Source organism: Carassius auratus, chromosome 10 (genome assembly GCF_003368295.1).
Source record: "Carassius auratus strain Wakin chromosome 10, ASM336829v1, whole genome shotgun sequence".
NCBI classification, from domain to species: Eukaryota; Metazoa; Chordata; class Actinopteri; order Cypriniformes; family Cyprinidae; genus Carassius; species Carassius auratus.
The window spans coordinates 12,744,948-12,765,825 of NC_039252.1; the positions used below are offsets into that span (position 1 = coordinate 12,744,948).

Below are 20,878 nucleotides of genomic sequence, written 5' to 3' on the forward strand. Positions count from 1 at the left end.
AAATAAAATTAGAAACATTTTTGTGTTGTCCTCCATATGAGGAAGAAGATGAAGTAACTGATTAATGCACACAACCTGAAGTGTCTAAAGGACATGTCCCCCAGTCTGGAACTCTATGTGCAGAAGAGCAGAACGTGGGCGAATGCAGGCGACCACAGGCCACATGAGGACACCAAGAAATTACCTAGGAACCATCTGCATCAGTTAATAGTTCTGAAATATGCTTTACTGTGGCACTGATGCACAAATCCGTTTTGGAGGAAAAGTGCTTAATTATCACGAAAATACTTGACCATGACATGTTCTTGAAGGGTTCATAAATTCCCCCCACCAAAAGCTTGATGCTTGTATTGATTTTGTTTTTGGCAGAAGGGTTTCACACCCTGCTCACCTTCCTGCATGCGCTGGCACTGTTTCAGACTCTCCAGCAGAGGCTTCTGGAACATTGCTGGAGTTCCTTTGAAATTTGTTTTATCCATCCACAGAGGAACCTTGGTGTGATATTTCTTGGCGCTGCTGATGTTTGGCCTGTTCTGTGTGAGGTTTTATGTTCTTTGTCTCTAAGGGAAGATCTATCAACTACAGCAGCAGTTTGGTAGTAATTGAAATTCTTTAATTTCCCAAACTGTCATCTGGTTCAATGCTGGAAGGAGTGGGACTTTGAATTATGGGAATTTATTAGGTTAAAGTGCATGCATCTAGCTTTTGTGCTTGATTTTCCATTGTATTTTTCTTTTGATTCATGGATCCATAAATAAGGACCTCTCACACACCTGAATGGTTGGTGCAGGTGCGCTGAAAACAGAAGATAATATGAAAAAGAAGTAAAAGGTCTTGCACACTACTGTAGCTCCCAAGCTTTCAAAGAAATCCAATATTTTTTGAAATAGTAATTATTTGAGCATGCCTTCATCAAGCTTTTTATCCTGATTTCTGGCGTTAATTATTGTTCATGGTTTTACAATTGCTGTTTTACCTCTGAGAGGGTGTTGTGGATAAATTTAAGGGGCTGAAAATGGAATATTTATAGCCCAGTCCTTACAAGAAGAAACCATCACAAACCTAGGTTGTTCCTCCAAGTTCCTGTAAGGAAATAGGCACCTGCTTAATGTATAGTACTTCTCACTAGAGTTTCTCTTCTCTTCTCTTTTGTTATTTTTATCTTTTTCAAATATTGAATGACTGTTCTGCCAGAGTTTATAACATTCAACTCGGATTTGGAGAGCGTTTCATGCTTATTCGTTGCCTCACAGCGCACGTACTATTACGGAGGAACCGCTGATGCGATGCGATCAAATTGAAATGAACCTTTTTCATTATTTGATCAGCGTAAAATGCCTCCTCAGCCAATTTTTGCATTTGTGAATTACCTCTGAGAAAAAGTAATTTATTTAACTGATCTGAAGATGGCCTTGGTGTTGTACCTCTATCTGCTATATAGTCTTTATGAGCTCTCCCAAAAATAGTGCGTTAGGTGAATATTTTCAATTTCATCAGCAAAAAGATGGTTGTTTTAGGCATTGTTTATGTAGCAGTGAGGCTCTTTGTCCTTGTGTGTTCGATTGCCCTTCATATAAAAGCTGTGTGTCTGGGTCAAACCCGGACAGCATGTGCTCTTAGGTCACATTGGCCGCTTGTGCTCAGACCCATTAAACTTGAGGAACAGGTGAAGGTAGACAGTCTCTATCCTGTTTTTGACCTACCCACCCCAGCAGCTGCTCTGCAAATGTACTCACGCTTCCAATATGTCCTCAAGAGTATTCTGAGGATCTCTTATTTCAGTACTTTAAGGGTTACTGTTTACTGAAAATGTCTTGACATTTGTGGTCACCATTGATTTTCATGATATGGAATGAAACGCTGTGGACTTTCTGCTTACTCTGTTTCATGAAAGATAGTCACAGGTTTTTAAAAGATATGAAGACATAATTTTCATTTTTAGATGTACTTTCTTTGTGTGGCTACTGAACAAGTACATGAAAATGAATGGTTACAAATACAGTCCAAGGGCATTTTTTTTCTTTCTTTCTTTCTTTCTTCTTTCTAGTGGAAAAAAAAAATATCTTGGAGAAATTTGCAGTCAACACAAAAATATTATATACTTGCACTTCATTTTACGAGGAGGAAAATGAATATCTAAAAGCCCCTTTATTTAACAGATTAAAGTCAAGGTTAGACTTTACAGACATTTATCTTGAAATATGAAATACTGAAATATGAAATTTTTAACCACTACAAAAAGATTACAGAACCTATTTTTTTTTTCTTATTAATAATTTTAAAATGGAATAAAATGTTATTATATGAAAGAACTAGAAAAATGCAAATGTTGTATTCCAAAGACAAATTTGAAATAATGCAGAAAACTGCCTTTTAGAATTAGCTATAGTATTTATAGCAGTATATAAAACAATAGAAGTGCATGGAATGTCCTCATTTAGATTGCAAAGTAAATGTGTGTGTGTGTGTGTGTGTGTGTGTGTGTGTGTGTGTGTGTGTAATTGACTAATGACAAGCAGGGATTTGTTAGCAAGCCTTACACTATATCTTTTCCTTCCTAGTTTCTGTGGCGATGAAGTTCTGCTCTAATTCTTTCTGTGAGTACAGTGCAGTCTCACATATATCATGCCGGTCATTGAGCCCTCATAAAAAGAACTTTGAGGTTCAACACATTTTGTCTCATATGTGTGTGGCCCGAAACGTTATTAGATCCTGCTCTGGCTGGAGCCTTCCCCATTTGTCTCCCTCATTTGCCTCTGTAAGGTTTTATCATGCGGCGATGACTTTTTAAAATTGGTTTTCGTGCAGGGCCTGATTTATTTAATGCAACTCTGCCGTCCACATTGTTCTTCACATTCATATTGGAAATGTGGATATAGCTTTGTAATGTAGACGCTTAAAATGAGGCTCCTACATTAGGAGAATGATACTTTTTTTTTTAATTATTATTAATGGATGCTATTTAGTGATTCAGCAATGTATATGTATAGAAGCTTGGCAGTGGGCCAGCATGCTTAATAATATTACAGCAGAGTAGAAAAAAGTCATTTTTATATATGAAAAGTAATAAACTGGTTTCCCTGAAAGAATGGGAGAGTTGAGGTGATGTAGGCTTTATAACGATGGAGACATGTTGACATTTGTATTATATGAATAATGTATAGGCTTTCGGGAGTGACAGGCGGTTATGTATGATAACAGTAAATAAGAGGTGTTGTGTGAAGGTGATTCGCTCAGGCTGAGATTTTTCACATCACACTTGTTCAGTGTTACCTGGAGCTGAATTTAGCAGATTGAGTTCAGCGTCTTCTTATGTGGTTTGTTTGTTCTGAAAGACTCTTTTCATCGCATATGTCATAAGATCTGTAAAGACCAAGGCAATACATGTTGTAACTGGCTTGTGCTATTGTTAGATTCTGTTTCGCTCTCTGTACCTGTTCTCTTCTTCAGCAAATTGAGGTGTTTCTGGTCCTCACTCTGGGAACAGCAAACCCAAGAATCATTTCAAGTGTTGCTGATTCAGAGTAAAGCCTCTACATTATTGATCATCCTGCTAGAATTGAGTCAAAAGCCTTTTTGCTCTCCAGCTAGTTTGAACAAACTCTGATTTGACTCAACACAGTATCAACTCTTTGTTAGGGTGTTGACTAGATTTGTTATGTCCATGTTTTGAACTCCGGCTTAAACCAATTCTGGCATTGGATTGCATCCCAAATAGGGGATGTTTGCAGTTCTGCTGCGGATTTGGCCACGTGTTTTCCAAGCCGGTCCTGGTGGAGGGATATATGACAGAAGTGGCTTAGTGCCACCACAGGCTATGCTGTGAGCAGTGATAAGTTTAATTGCAGGAAGTTCGAGATGTCACTTGGTTTAATTTAATTATGAATGTGTCTGTCAGCACATGGGATGTACACTCAAAGGTCTTGAATGGTTCAGGTTTTGAGGTTCACTTTCTTTTTTGAGTTGTTTTAAAACCTAGTGGTGTCTTACTGCCTGCTGCATACGTAAACATCTGCTTTTTAAGGCCGGGTTCACACCGCAAGTTTCAGCAGAGCAGAAGCAGCGCGTTAGCAGCAGGTAGGCAGAGCAGAAGCAGCGCGCGCCTATTTTGCTTTCACACCGGCAGCGGAGGCAGCGCGCAACTGAACAGCTGATTTTGGTCAGAGTGCTCTATAATGGGTACGTTCGCATTGCTTTATTTCCCATTTAAAATACATTTAAATAAAAAGACTAGGCAAAAAGCTGTTTTAATTAATATTTTAATTGTTACTTTTGCTGGATCTTTGTTTTGCTGTCTTTTCCGTGCAGTACGTGTTGTTGATAGAAGAAAGGCCATTGCGCTATATTTGTTATTAAGGAGATTAAAAAGACCCAGACTTTGGATTCATCCCATTAACCGACGTATGAGAGAACATGGTGCATATTACCATCTTGTCACTGGGTTTGTTTGCAATCAAATTTACCAAAAAACACCCTGAAAACCAATTTAATAAACGGTTTTAAATTATGTGTATTGTAAATGGTTCACAGCCTTGACTTCCTGCTCATCTTGAAATCAGCATTTACTTGTTTATTATATATGAATGTATCACCTGCTTTTGTTATTTGTGTGCTTATGTGTAATTTAGAAATTGTAAATCAATGGTTCCAATTGAATAAATTTTGAATCAAATATTGAGTTGTTTGCTCGTGTGCCAGCGAAAGCGTCAAAAACACTATAAAATTAATTACCATCTGCAATAAGAGCCGCTGCAACTTCATCCCATGTTTTTTCCTTCTCCTGCAAGTCTTTATAAAGTACATTGTGTGGATCATAAAGAACTTGATATTTCTCAACTTCCACAATGAGACGAGTGTCGTCCATTATTGTCTTAACAGGTGCACTCTGAAGACCACCGCCTGTGACACCACGTGCTGTTGTTTATGATTGTTAGCACGACATCCGTTCTTCTGCCAATAGATAGGCCTAGTTAAAAGAATAGGACAACTACTAATAATAAATAAATCTCCAAGGCTAAGCTAGCAATATAAATTATTTAAAGTTGTTTTTGTATTTCGGCAAAAAAGTCTATTTTTGGATAGAACTGTAAGTACTTTAACAGATTTTGTAAAAAAAAAAATATATATATTAAAAATAAAATTATAATAAAAAATAGAAAAATAGGTGGTTTTAAATATCATAAATTTTTTATGTAATTTGCTAAGAACACAGTAGATATCATTAATGCAAATTTTGGGCAAATTTTCGTTTAAGTACATGTGTATTTTGGCCATGATCATGATCATTTTGGCCATGGTCACTTTATCTTCTATACATATTTTTTTATATTAATTTCCTTTTCGTAACATACTCTAGTTCTTGTTAAAACACCCTAGATGTGCTTTTTTTTGTGCAGTTAGAGCACTTTTTGTGTGAAATCATATTTATTTTGTCCATCAAAGGTGTACTTTCACTTTAACTGAGCGTCAGCAGCGCTGCAAAAATAGACCCAGCGCCGAAACGATCGCGGCACTGCTGCTTCTGCTCTGCTTCTGCAACGCTCTGCCGCGCAGCTTCTGCGTGCGGTGTGAACGCTCTCATCTGTTAACATAGGCACCAAAAAAAATACGCGCTGCTTCTGCTCTGCTGCAGCTTGCGGTGTGAACCCGGCCTAAGGCAGCATCACAATTTCACACCACATACATGGTACACAATTATGATAATCCACATCGTAAGTCAGTTCAAAAACTTTTTTTTTTCAATATTAAGGACATGCTACTTTAAGTTTGTGTATGTGTCTATGCATGCGTGTGTCCTCTACACACATACATTAAATTAATGTTTTTTTTTTAAAGAAAAATCACTTAGACTCTAACGTAATGGCTGCTAAAAATGTACCTTTCCATTACATTAACAAATTACATTTTCAGATATATTTAAATGGAAAACAGATGTTTCAAATAGTATTGATATTTCACAAAGTAATATTTTTATTTTATTATTTTTTTACTTAATGCAGCCTTGTTGAGCAGAGGATACATCTTTAAAAAATTATCTACACATATAAAAATAATTGGTTCCAGTTCTCGTTATTAACAAACCATTAACTATGACTTTTGCCTCAATAAACTCCTAATTTGATGCTTATTAATAGTTAGTAAGGTAGTTGTTAAGTTTAGATATTAGGTAGGATTAGGGAGGTCACAAAGAATATCCAATTCTTAAGTGCTAATAAACATATAATATGTTATTAATAGGCATACTAATAAGCAACTAGTTATAGTGGGAGTTGGTTCCTATACTAAAGTGTTACCTAAACTTTGGACTGGTTATATGATTTTAAATCATTTTAATATATTGGATACAATATTTATTTAATCAATTATTTTTGCATTGTGAGATTGCCTCATGCAGGGTAAATGTCTTGTTGGCTTCCTGCAAACCTTTAGGAACAGACAACATGTTGTAAGCATGTCTGGTGTGCCTTAAAGTGCTATCTAGGTAGGCATTTCATTATGTTTGGGAACAGAGCTGTAGTGTTGCAGCATAAAGGCAGGATGTTGGGTCATTTTAGAGGAGGACAGTAAAACTAGTTAGTCCCACATTGTTTGTGTCATTGTCTCTCTCTCCACCTCTTTTTTTTAATGAGTGTGCATTGTTTAAGTGTTCTCTAGAGCTGCAGATTTAGAAGAACTTAATTAGCACTGCCTAAATGAACATCATGAGAACATTACAATGGCGTTAGCAGACAGAATGGACAGATCATAAAGGGCTGCACTAAAAATGACCCTCTTTTTTCTCTTATCGCTCAGACTTTGTGCATATTCAGATTGTCTGCCACTATAATGCAGTGATGTGGAATTATTGTGGACTATATCTGCAGCAACTGCAGCAAATGTTTACCCATCAGCAACATCAAAGTTAATACAAATAATTTCTATATCTTTAAGGACATTTTGGTAGATAGAGGATGGACACTGAGTGTTGCATTTTAGGTCTGGCCTATAAAATATTGTGAATACATTGCGAATTTCATGACTTTTTTTTATTTTTTATTATTTACTGATGAATCATGCACAGTAAAACTAGAGACATTTATGTTTTCATATTGTTAAAATTTTAATTGACTGAATATATAATGTTCTGAATTGGACAGCTTGGATTCATCACTCCATGTCAGGCTGAACGCTTCATTTAACTCTTAATTAGGAGAACAAATTGTCTGACATTTTCTGATTCAGGAGGGGGAATTGCTGCGCATGTCGTGAGTTGGATCTGACAGGTGAATTCGGCCGCTCTTCACTCTGAAATAAGACTGTTAATATTAGGATGGCTTTCACTAACACAAACCATTTCCCCCTGGGCTTAAGGCCGGAGCACATCCCTGTTGGCCAGCAGACAAGCTGTCAGCGACTGACAGACTATTCCCACAGCAAGAATGCTTGAAGAGGCCGAATGGCAAAAACCGTAACACTGGCTAGAAGATCCAACACCACTACTTACACTATTTAAAGTTGAACTTGAAATAAACGGAACCAGTAATTAAACTACTGATATGGTATCTCTATAGTAAATGTCCAGAAAAACCCTTGGTACTTTTTTGTTACCTCCCTTTACATTGGTTCATTTTATTTTTTGATTACTGTTTTATGCTGTACGTGTCACCTAGAAGAACTTTTTTGTTGCTTTTAATTGATGATTTAAACCACTTTGTGTTTGTTCTGTTTGTTTGTTTGTAAGATTAATGATGTGAAGTTCCAGTGATGTATTTAGCGGTAAAAAAAAAAAAGAAAAAAAGATCTCATTAGTTGCTCCGCTGGTTTATAGATCTAAAGGAACGAAGCGTATGTGTTGGTGGGAATGTGTGAGTGTGTGTGTCATCAAACAGCCCACCATTACCTGGAACGAACCCAGACATAAGCGTATCATTTCACTGTCCTGCAATCTGCACGGTATATTTATTCTTTTCTTGGTTCTGGTCCTGAGATCAGATCATTTAGATTCCCAGCCTCAGAGGAGACAAGAGAGCAGTGGATTTATTGATTTATTTACTATATATTACACATTCTGAATATAAACATGCCATATCTTTCTCAGCTTCTTTACTTTCAAAATTCATGTGTGTTGTTAACATAAACCTGGTTGTATTTGAGAGTTTAAGCGCAATAAAACATGAAAGAAAACTTAGTTTAGTACTCACATGCTGTGTGACAGCCACTTTCTGTGTGCGTGCTTCCAATCTGTGCACTCAGAAAACCGTATATCATGTGATGAAACTGATATGACTTTAAAATGCATGTTTTCAGTGCAATAGACATGATCAAAATCAAACACGTTTCTTTAGCAGCGTATCTGAGAAACAAGCTGTAAAAGCACAGCCCTATTCTGGAAAAGGGGGCGGGAAGCTGCAGCTCATTTGCATTTAAAGAAACATGCACGAAAACAGCGTGTTTCTGCTTACACTCAAAATATGCATTTTCAAAATGATATAATACATTATCTGTGGGGTATTTTGAGCTGAAACTCACAGTCACATTCTGGGGACACATGAGACTTGTATTACATATTGTAAAAAGGGGCAAAATAGGTCTCCTTTTACAGTCCCAGATAAGAATAGGCATATGCATTTTAGTTTACTTTGAGAGTCAAGCAGTAATGTAAGACTGTTTGATTCCTGCTTAAAATGTGTGATTGCTAAAATACTTTCTCTGTGCAGTTTTAAATGCAGAAATATCTACTGTATAAGTAAACCATTCACAGAATGAGAAGTGTAGAAACCTGTTTGTGGTTCTATTAAAACCACAAAACCATTTTTTTTTTTTTTTTGTATATTATTTATGATGTTTTTTGAGGTGATTATGAAGTGTCAGTTTGCCTACTCAAATGATTGTACACAATTATAATCAAAAAGGCTAGTATCTCTTATGATGTTCAAAGATCTTTTGATGGCTTTAGATGTATTCTGAGCAGGTACCTTGATCATGGCACGGCACTCTGAGTTCTGTATTTTGATTAATTACCCTGAAATTTGTAATGCATATGGATCATTAGTTCATCTCCAGGCAACAAAAACACCATCTATTTATATGAGCGGATGTATTTCTGTGCTTAGACAGCATATCTTCTATTTCAAACTCTCTCTTTGTTTCTTTTTTATCCACCTTTGTCTCTCATACACAATAAATATTTGTATTTGATCTGTTCTTCTATCACTTCATGCCTTCTGTCTCTGTCTCTCTCTCTCCGGGAAGCCTTACAAGATGTGCAGGTTAAAACTTATGTATAATAGATGGAGCTCTCAGCTGCAGGTAACAGACGGGGGGAGTTTGAGTTATGGATTTCAATATGTCATACTGCCGATACACAGAGCAGGATGGATGTAAACATGAGCTGAGAGAGAGATGGGTAAGGATAGGTTTTTGAGATGAGTGCTGGCCCATATCTAGAGTGCCTTGTTTAAAGGTCTGCTTTTCTTTCTTGTTCTTTGTGTATGGTAGTCACGAGGCAACCCGATTCATGTTCCTCATCCTTTCCTGTCCAGCTTCATCCACTGAACCCATGGGAAAGAGAGAGAGACAGAAAGACACAATGAGAGAGGCTGGTTTATCTGTAGCTGACCAGGGGTTGGATAATCCAATGCCACACAATGAATGTGAGCAGAGCAGTTTTGAAACAGAATCAAACTCTGGGTATGCTTCCGTTCTTGTTAATGCGACACAAACATCAATTTTAACACTGCGGCACATGCCTGTAACACAGACGTCAAAAAAATGCCATGGCAGCACAGTGTCTGACGCAACCGTAAAAATAAAAAAAAAGCATCCGAAAAAATAGCCAAATAACAGGCTATTGCTTCAATTGTAGAGACTTTTGGTCCTGTATGCTGTTAACACACTTTTCACGCTCTGAATTTATTATTTGTCCACCAGTAATGTCAAATAGTTATTTACTTATTTATTTTTATATGAAAATTTCCTGCACATTTATAATGCTCCATGTCATTCTGTAATGGAAATGATGTTAAAAAATGGAAATAATTTCCACACAGTAAATTGAAATAGAAAATGGTTTATTTATTTATTTATTTATGTATTTATTTATTTATTTTTATTTATTTTTTTCATTATCATGTTTCTAAAGGGTTACTCCATTAAAGGGTCCTATTATGCTTTTTTGTGTGTAGTTTGTATGTTTGGGCATAAAAAGATCTTCAAACTTACAAATCTCAAAGTTTTCCCTTTTCAAGAACTACAACGAATGGCTCGTTTAGTCCACTGCTCATTTAGACTACTGGAGCGAAGCGCTGCTGTGTGTACAGTGGTTACCGGGGAAACCTTGATCTGTATTGACCGGCAACCTCCCGCTCTGTCTCGTGAAGCCCATACGGAAGTGACTTAAACTATAATTCATCGACTGGCCGCTTGAGGCTGGCTGCAAAAGGGAGTCAATCCCATGACTCCCCATGTTAAAATGCCCAACCTTACAGCAGAAAAAAACATGTTTACAGCCTGGTGCAAAAAATTATTTTTGTCTATATAGCTAATTTTGCCCTTCATGACAACTGTGAGGTTGTGAATTTATTTATCTGCAAAGGTTCTGCGCGACTCTCTTGTTCAATATTCTCTGGGTCTTAATCTGCCTCAAATTGATATGTCATATTGATGCCATCCTTAACTAAACCGGAGCAGACAGAGGAGCTTGCTGCTTTGGCAAGGGGCGGGGCAGTATTGAAATAATGTCTAAACAGTTCTCCAATCACAACCCATTGGGACAGCTAACCAATCACATCACATTTCGTTTTTCAGAAGGCGGGCCTTCATCAAACCCAGAACTAATTGAGCCGTTTTTGCCAGGATGGGGAGAAAAGTATTGTAATAATTTAAATTATGTAAAAAATAATGCATTTTCAAAACACCAAGCATGCAAGCATTTTCTAGTACACCCCCAAAACAAATTCAAGACATTGTACAAGAGCATAATAGGACCCCTTTAATCACGTACCCCCATGTCGCTCCAAACTCGTAAAAGCTTAGTTCGTCTTCGGAACACAATTTAAGATATTTTTGATGAAAACCGGGGTACTTGTGACTATCCAATAGACTGCCAAGTAAATTACACTGTTAAAGTCCAGAAAAGTATGAAAGACATCGTCAGGCAGCGTACGCTCTTCTGTATCAGCTGATCAGAAGAGTGTACGCTACCTGCATTCAGCTCATAATCCAAAATGGTGCTACGGTGAAGTGGAGAGAAACAGAGGAGAAGAATTGTTGAATAAAGTCATTATTTTTGTTTTCTTCATTTACAAAAAGTATTCTCAACGCTTCATAATGTTACGGCTGAACCACTGATGGCAGATGGACTATTCTGATGATATCTTTCATACTTTTCTGGACTTTCACAGTGTATTTTACTTGGCAGTCTATGGGACAGTCTGAAGTCTCCCTGTTTTTATCCAAAATATCTTAAATTGTGTTCCGAAGATGAACAAAGCTTTTACAGGTTTTGAACGAAATGGGGGTAACTGATTGACAAAATGTTCATTTTGGGGTTGAGAATATCTTTAACATATAATAATTACATTTTATTATGTATATTCCTAGTTTAAGATTTATAAGTCAAGGGTAAAACTAATAACTTTATAGGTAATCTTCATTTAAAAACAGTAAAGGTTAATCTGTAAATGTTAATAATAATAAAATACTGCCTGAAGATACTGCCATTCATTAATTGTCTATACGCATATTAATATTTAGATTTGTATATAACACAGTCACATCCCTTGATTGAGTCATATTCTGTACATCTCATCGCATTTCTTTTTCACTCATTCAGAAAGACCAGGCTGCAATTGCTATAATGATCAAGCAGCTGTCAGACCATTTCCTCTGCGAACCTGATTAGCCGCTTGTCGTCATTTAGCGACATTTAGCGCTGTAATCAGAGAGATAACACATTTAGCCTGTCTATTCTGGGATTCCCCATCATCCCCCTTTGTCTGATTCGGCAGCATGGAGCCCAGGACATGGTTAATTGCTGTTTTTGCGCTTCGCACATTTAATTTTCCTTTCACACTCAACATCCTGTAATACGCGTTTAAGCCTTCTGTGGCGTTTCCAGTGTGGTGAATTTAAGTTTGGCTCGTGTCTGCGCCTGATAAACATCGACACGTATGGATGTGTGTTTGTGTTTGTCAGCTCCATTATTGATTGGCTGTAATCTGGCAGTGGCCACTCAGTGGAGTGATGTTCCCCTAGGCTTTAATTATATCCCCATGTGATTTGCATCTCAGCGTTGCCCCTTGCTAATCTCATCTCATCTACCTCCCCCTGCCACCCTGTCACCCCCTGATTTATTGAGTTTGTGTCACTATCTGTGCACTTTTTTTTCTCCCTACCACACCCTGAAAAAAAGTCCAACTAAGCTTCGGTTAGCCTAGTCTACCACAGCACAGGCTACAGTCAGAAAGATCCATCTCGGCCATTCCACTCACATACTCCGTCCCCCGATGGAAAGAGAGACTCATCCAAGGATGAACAGACTTCTGGGACCAATGCTGTCTTCCCGAGCAACACAATGATTTGTTTGAGAGTTAACACCTGTCTGAGCCTGGAGTTCTAACCGTCCTCTACACATCCAGAGCCATTGGATTTGGCTCCTGATATTTGACCGACTTTCGGTTTTCTAAAGAATCAGTGGATTTGTTTGTTTATTAGCCAAAAGCACAGAAAAGTCAATTTTTTTGTGGTTTGGCTCCACTGGGCTGTGGATATGTACATTGTATTGGTGTTGGGGTGACCTTGTTGCGAAGCTGTCCATTGATTGGGTGCATTCGAAAGGCTTTGACAGGCTTTTGTGGAAGTTTGCACATTGTCCAGCTTTGCTGGGCGAACTGCCATCCGCCATGAGCTACATGATGGTGAATAATGGCCTTTTCCAGGAGAAATTCCACAGAGGAAGTGCGCCCAATCTTCTCGCCCCTCCTCGTGTTGAATCCTTACGGCCGCTGCATAAACGTCTCAGCATGGAGGCCCTGAAGAGCAAAGCTCCTGACTTGGGGCAGTCTAAATGGCCGTCGCTCGTCACCATCTGTAAATGGAAGCAAAATCTGACTGAGAGACTTCTAAAGAGACACCGGAGAAGTTGCAGTCAGGTTAGCAGCTCTTTATTCAGTTTAACTATGAAGTTTATAGCAGGTAGACCACCAACCAAATTTTTTAGACAGTGTTTCCCAGACAATAAAAGACTGAATGATTTTCAAAACCAGACCACTTAAGAATGATAATTGCTCAGAATTCTCCATCGGCCCTTTTTACTGTCTTTTCGCTTTTGTTAGATAATGCTATTTTAAGTTCTCTGTCTCTCTGGTGGATTTAGCTGCTCTTCCAGTTTTTATTGAACCATTGAACTGGTTTCATAATTTCTGAAGTTGATTACACAGGCCTGGCTCTCGACCAAAAGTGGTCCGTGCATTAGCCTTTGAAACATCACTCACAGATGCTGCCAGCACTCAGAGACATATTCCAGTGGAAAAAAGACTAATGAAACTAATCAATGTAAGAGCTGTCTTCTGTCTTTATAAGGATGCCAGAGGTGTTAAAACAATTTAAGGTTGGATGTGCAGCCTAAAGCAATATTTTAGACACAAAATGCTCAAGACATGCTATTGCAGTGCAGACACTGAGAGGTTTATGTATGTTAGATTTGATGTGCTAATGCAACATCGCTCTTACCACTCTTGCAATTCGGTGTGTTATTATTTTTCAAAGTCAGTAAAATTAGCAAAAAATCAACACTTGCATTGAAGGAGGGACTGAGGTCTATCTAGTGAACACCAAAATATAACAGAGACTTGTGGTGTCAAATAACAACTTAACAACCACATAATAATGCACTAAGAACTTCTTATTTTTTATTTGTGGAGAGCACCGCATGGTTTACAAGACGGAAAGGAGAAGAGGACATTAAGACCCTGGGGGAAAAGGACGAGCCATTGAGGAGCTGAAACTGTCTCTAAGGAGCTGAAACACTCTTTTAGTGAACACTAATGGTGATTTTTACGGTGCGTGTGGTGCTTAATGCAATGGCCATAGGCTAGGTTCACAGAATCTCATTTTAGATCCAACAAAAAGCTATTTCTCCAAAGTAAGTGTTGGCTCTGCTTCTGTATCTGCAGAGCTAACCTCTCTGCCCCTTGCATTAAATTATAATCACTCCCCTGTTTAACTTTCCACTCTTTAAAATCTCCCTCTGCTCCTGGGTTCCATGCACTCCTCCGTAATCCAATTAGCTAAACCCAGGAGGAAGTTCTCATAACTTCCAGCACTTTTTATTCCATAATTCAGTGAACTGGTGTGGTTGGTAAATCTGAGGCCAGGTCAGCAGTATAAACTCTGACCATTATTTTGGCTGACTTTAGTGCTCCTTCAAGCTTGCATACCACAATCTCTGTTCAAAAGTTTAATTATTTTTTTCACACTGAATCTTTTAGCCAAAAATGTAACGTTTAACTAAATATGTTGTGTTTTATGTATTATGTCAATTGGAATCTCCAAATGGATTTCAGTAATATATTTCTAATCAGCAGTAAAATCTGACAACAATGGTAGAGTGTTATTTTAGTATTAATTTTTATATACTTTTGTAGTTTTCATTAATTTTGAATGAGATTTTTTTTATTTTAGTTTTTGTTTTTGTTTCTCTTATATTTATTTCTATTTAGCTTTAGATATAATAATTAAGATATAAAATCATAACTTATTTTTTAAGTAAGATTAGCAGTGGGCATTCTATAATGACTTCTCTAGCATTGAACAGATCCTATGGGCTCTTAGTGATTAGCATTCGCTAAACACTGACCAAAGTTTGTCGCTTCAGTTGATGACTGTCAGACTCTGTCAAACTTTACAATAACTGCTGAGTTAAACCAGTACTGGAAACCTGCACACACTCTGCAGCAGTATCATTGCCTTTATTGGGCATGAACTGAGCATGTCTTCAATTGGCAAATGGCTGTACCATCATTCCTTGCTCTCAGTTCTGAGACAGAGCGAATGTACAGCAGTTCATCCTGCAACATTACTTTGCCAGTGAGTAAAATCATTCACTTTTCATCTGAAGTATAGACACTTAGGACAAAGCTTTCAGCAGAGCTACTTTTTTGATCTATCATACAGGATCCTAGAGAAAATGGATTTTTTATTTTTTTTTGGGGGGGGGGGGGGGGGGGTGAAATCACTTTTGAAGTGTCAGGGTCAATCAGAGTGACAAGGCTGATTTTGTAGCCACATGTACAGTCTCAAAGCCTAATCACAAGCCCCACCTTGTGGTGGTAAATGTGAACTGCAACAACAGCACACCTGGAACATTGCTTTGCCTTTGGCCCTGTGAGATATGTAGTTTTGTTTTGTGTTTTGTATTGCTTTGCTTTTTTTTCATACTAACATGATACCTTCCTGCTATGGTAAAACAATAACATAATGTACTCTTTCAGACTTTGTCTGTATCCTCTCCTAAGTAAAGGAGAGATGGGCTCTGGACCATAATAGCTTTCACTGAAGTAATAAATGACCTGGCACACACTGACAGGACCAATCAACCACTTAAACTCTGCCCTGCAATGTGGATTAGAATTTTTGGTGGGGATCTTGCAGGCCCCGCAGTGTCGTGTGTGTGTGTGTGTGTGTGTGTTTGTTTTTATGGTTTTGGTACAACAGGAAGAAATGAAGAGATGATTTCTGAGAGCAGTGGGAAACACAGTTAGAGAGGGGGGAAGGAGTGAAGAGAGTCTCTCAGTTCTTGTGAGAATTAGTGCACGTGGTAGCCTGAGTACTTCTCTTCTGTTAAGAGCTGCACGGAAGAGGGGGCTTTTAATTAGAACCCTGATCCCAGACACTCCCAGTGCCTGCAGTGTGAATTATTAAGCCAAGTATTTTGACATTCATTGTGCTACTTTAATAGCACCAACTTCCTGCTTTTATACATACACAGTGTCCAAAATGAACCTTTGCCAAATGTCGGATGCAAGTTGGATTTGTTGAGTAAATGGTAAAATAGAGATACTTGGCATTTAGCAGATAACTTTATTACAGTAGGAACTGCGACATGACGTGGTTTGAATTAATTGCTAGGACGATAGTCTAAACCTCACAGATGTAAGTGACATGCAGCATTCAAATCCAAGACATCCAAACATCTGCTAAATAAAACATCTGTTGTGATTCAAACACCATCGAATGACTTCTTTAATAAAAAAAAAATTTATTTGTCACAAATACACAAGTAAATATAAAACTGCAAAATAATTGTGATATCATAACTGAAAATAAAATAGAATAATAAAATATTGTATAATTGTATTTGTTAATTAAATTCAATTAATCTTGATTAATCGCATCCAAAATAAGTGTGTGGGTACTGTGTATATTAATTATGTATAAATAAATACACACAGATGTATATATTTGGTTGTATATATCAGATGCTTGTTTTCAGTGTGTATGACATATCCAGCAATTTTTGTGTTAATATTACATCCACATAGGTGCCATGTTCTCTGGCTCTTGTGAGTGAAGCTGCTTGAGTGGGCACTGCGGCGTGTGTGAATGTCAGGGCTGACCACCTGTCACTTGATGCTCTGTCTTTGAAAGGTGGGAAAATTAATTTGACAGCATCTTATGACATTTACAACAGTATTATACAAGGGTTTGTCTCGGTGACGTGGTATCACAGCCTGCTGGCTTCCATGACTAGCATTTGGCAGTGACACATGGCATACAACTCACACACACACACACATCCTGAGGCTGTCATCATTTCAGGCATTGACAGTGATAAGTGGTGTTTGTCATCATGTTAAAAGTGTGATGGAAAACGCACAACACTTTTGGGAATTAGAAATGGCTGAAATTTTCTCACTGGGCTGATTTAGCTGGTTTTTAACTGACTTCTCTCACACATTTCAAGTATACATTATTATAATCATAATTATAATTACGTCCTCCAGTTGGCTTTTTTAGCTATGGAACACTAGTTTACTATTTATAGAGTATGAGGATGGCTAAGTGTACCTTGTATTTTTTTCTTTTTAATTTGCATGCAACATTGGTATTTTTACTTAAATTATGATCACTTAGCTTTAGGGGATAAAAAATTTAGCACATGAGTCATGTTGACAGCTTTTATGACTATTTCTGAAGAATATCCTGCCCATTCTTTTCCATAGACAGAAAGTCAAAAGGTATTACTTTACCATCAATCCTTTATTATCATTCTTTTACCATACATTCTCTTTCTGTTCAAACCCATTAGTAGAGCTCGATGTTGATTGTGTGCTCTGCAGGTGGAATATAAAATGTCACAAGAATTTAATTGGAATGTGGGAGGAGAGAAACCTCCTTAATTGTAAGTTCAGATGGATTGAATACTCTATATGGATTGTTAATTATACAAAATAGAGTATGATTAACTGGCATTTAGACACTTAGAATGCCTACACAACAACACATTCAGAACAAATCACTAAAGCCTTCATTATCAGCCTCCAGCGTGTTTTATTAGTTTTCATCTAAGCTCACCCCCAGATGGGAGACACTATGGGAAGTTTACAAAATTAGAATGAATAACCACACAGCTAAAAGACTGAATCCTAAACAAAAATTAATCACTGGTAATGCTTCTGTGAAGATAAATTGGCTTTTTCCCTCGAGCTGTACTGTGTGCTGGTAGCCAGTAGGTGGAGGTAATGTACACTTGTTGAGCAGAAAGTCAGTACAGCACTCTGGGATTGATTCTGATGTAGCTGGATGGTTTAACTTAAGCAGTTAAGCATCAGTTGCTGAGCATAAAGCCCCTTGTTTTGATTAAATGTGACGAGGTTAGTCATAAATAGAAATCTTATTGAATTAATGAGGCTCAGTGATCCACAAGATACAGGCCATAGCTCTTCTGTTTAGTGTCTGCTGTTGAATTATGGATTACAAAATTCAATTTACTTTTGCTTTGCACATTCTTAAAATGCAAATAACGGACAACCTGCTGCATTAATTATCTTTTGAAATTCCCGCTACACAGGTTGCGTATTTTTATTTGTTAATGTTATAATTAATAGTTATAATAATTATTATTATTAATTTATTTATTTTCAAATCATTTCAAATGCAGTTTTGCCTCTAAATATGTTACTAACTAAAGACATAAGTATAATATTAATAGTAATAATAATTATTATTATATGTAAAATGTATTTTTTTATACATTTTCATTAATTAAATCTTTCTAATTAATTATTATAATTAATGAAATTCTAATTAATTTATATAATTCTTTTTATTTAAATTTTTTTATAATTATAAATGCAGTTCTGCCTCTAAAGTTGTTATTAAAAAGCTTTTTTAAATACTAATATTAATATGAATAATATGCATATTTAACAATTCTATTATTATTTATAGTACATTATTTCAAATGGAGTTTTACCTCTAAATCTGTTGTTGAAAAATATTTAATTTAAAAGATTATTAAAATATAAGTTGTTGTCCAACAGCAACTTCAGAAGCATTGCATTTAAAGTGGTTTATAATTATCCAGTTTTATTAGTTCATTTGAACTATTCTACACTGAGTGATACTTTAGCCACTACTCACTATTAACAAGTTGCTTATTAGAATACATATTAATAGCATATTGGCTGTTTATTAGTACTAATAAATCACATATTTTAGCTCACTTAATCCTACCCCATACCTAAAACTTACTAACTATTAATAAGCAGCAAATTAGGAGTTTATTGAGGCAAAAGGCGTGATTAATAGTTGCTGGGGAATGTTCTGCTGTGTAGTCCACAACATTCAAGGCTCTGAAAAAGTCTGCATTGCAGGCACAAAGGTGTTGCTCGTGAGCACCCTTCTGAGCCTAAAGTGATAAATGGGACACTCTTTGGGTTTTTTGAGGCTGTAAGACTGCAGGTCCATTAATGGGACAGGTACATTAATGGGACAGGTTGCTTCATTGCTTGGTAACCTTAAAAAGCCAAGAGTTTGGCTAATGAAGTGTATTGTTGTTTGGTTATTATTATGCTTAATGTAACTTTCTTTTATAATATGGCCATTACTGCTGCTTTAGGAGTATACCACGCTGCTAGCAATTTTTCAAATTCAAAGGAGGTTTTGGAACACTTATTAGTACAATTTGTACTGTTTATGCATTTCTGTCTGCCTTCCGGCTATGAGGCTTATATCTCTGCATAGCTATGAGCTTTTTGTGTTACTCTGAGCTTGCTGTAAGAGATCATTTGAATGATTTTATCATGTTGAAAAAGTGCAGCTGTCAGTTAGACATCCGTCTGTCTGATCGGGGGTTTGGGTTGAAGGCAGCTCAGTCCCCAGCTGTTCAGGGTTTGATTGCTTCTGCCTTGAGCAGAGATGCTGTCAAGACACACCGCCAGTTAAATCATCAATTGACTGAGCTTTCTCACATACACACAAAAATACACTTGTCTACCGCTCTTTCTTCTCTTATTTCCTCTTGTGCTTCATCTCTCGCTGTATTCCTGTTGTTGCCTAACTAACATGTAGCCTAGCGTCTATAAGTTGCCAGCTTTCCCTCTCATGCACCCTCTCTCTCTCTGACGCACACACACACACTTGCACAGAGCCCTCTCACTGGCTCTCTCACTGTAGAGAGCACACTGCTCAGAAATCGCCCAGAGTAGTGCCGCTCACCACAGCTGCGTCCTCTGCTGCAGCCGCCTGCACCCGAGCGCAAACTCAGAGACAGGGAGGTGAAACACACAGGGCGAGAGGAGAGGAACGCACATTGGGGATGACGGCTTACCTGAGCAAGCAGCAGAGCTGCTGTGTGGAGATGCACGGCCGAGTGGGAGATGGTGGAGGGGGCGAGCCGCCCTGCTCTTGCAGTTGGCAGCATGAACCTCATCATGGATACAACTACCAGCCATCACCGTCCATGTCCACCCTTCCCCGTCAGAGGGCCAAACTCATGGCTTCACGCTCCGAGAGCTCCTGGAGAAGTCCCAGCCGCGGTGCACTACGAGCCAAAGGGGGGAGCTGCGATCTGTGGACGGAGTGCGGCTGCCATCCACACAACTGGCATGAGCCGTACCAGGTAACCGCTGCCATCTGGGCTAGGTACCAGGGAGGTGAGGGCACAGGTGTATTATGAGAGGTTGGATGAGAGGGTTAGAAGTAGTGAGAAAAGTTGGGTTGATTAAGTTGTTAAGGGTTTGAAAAATCTTTGTAAAGGTGTGATTTTCTATAAGCATGTATTACCACTAGAGCCTCTGTTCGATCATGCTTATTGTTTTTGTCGCTGTGTGTCCTGATATCACTTTCTATCGCATGAAAAGTTCTATACAACATGGCTCTCAGAACTCAGATACTACAGCAGTGATGATAACGTAATCTGTTTGTTCATGAGAGAGAGAGATCCAGCTAAACGCCCCAAATCAGGCCAATGCATCACACCCCTTGAATGCACTAACACAGCTGGACACTGCACTCTGAAGACCCTCTGTTTTGTGTGTGTGTGTGTGTGTGTGTGTGTGCACTCCTCTTGCAGTACTGATCTGTGTTTAAACTCCAGGATTATCTAGTTAAGCAGAATTTGGTACTTCCCGTGTTACAGCTAAAGTCATTTAGTGCATGTGACACTTATTTTGTGTTTTTGTCTTAATATACAGTACAGTACATGAATAGCATTGCAGGATTGTTCTGCCTGCTGATTAGTAGATTAGCATTTTATTTGTTCTGACATATTTCTTAGCTGAAGACGATGTCAGTACCAGTATAGAAGGAATTTAATGCTGAAATAAGGAAATTGGTCAAGTGATTGTTAAAGTGATGGCAGACAGAGGAAGGCTTGGGAGAAATGATGATGTGCCTT

General features: G+C 37.8%; 1 protein-coding gene across 25 annotated transcripts in view; it reads left to right on the forward strand.

Moving 5' to 3' along the window:
- dlg2 (discs, large homolog 2 (Drosophila)) overlaps positions 1–20,878 on the forward strand; it is a 191,930-nt gene that overhangs the window by 103,351 nt on the left and 67,701 nt on the right. For 2 of the 25 annotated variants that reach the window (XM_026273757.1, XM_026273761.1), the window contains exon 1: positions 19,332–20,101. The exons of the other annotated variants lie outside the window; for them this stretch is intronic. In XM_026273757.1, the coding sequence (XP_026129542.1) occupies positions 19,799–20,101 (303 nt within the window). In that variant the 5' untranslated portion in view covers positions 19,332–19,798. Of the gene's footprint in view, positions 1–19,331; positions 20,102–20,878 lie in introns of those variants that run through there. 25 annotated transcript variants of the gene reach the window in all.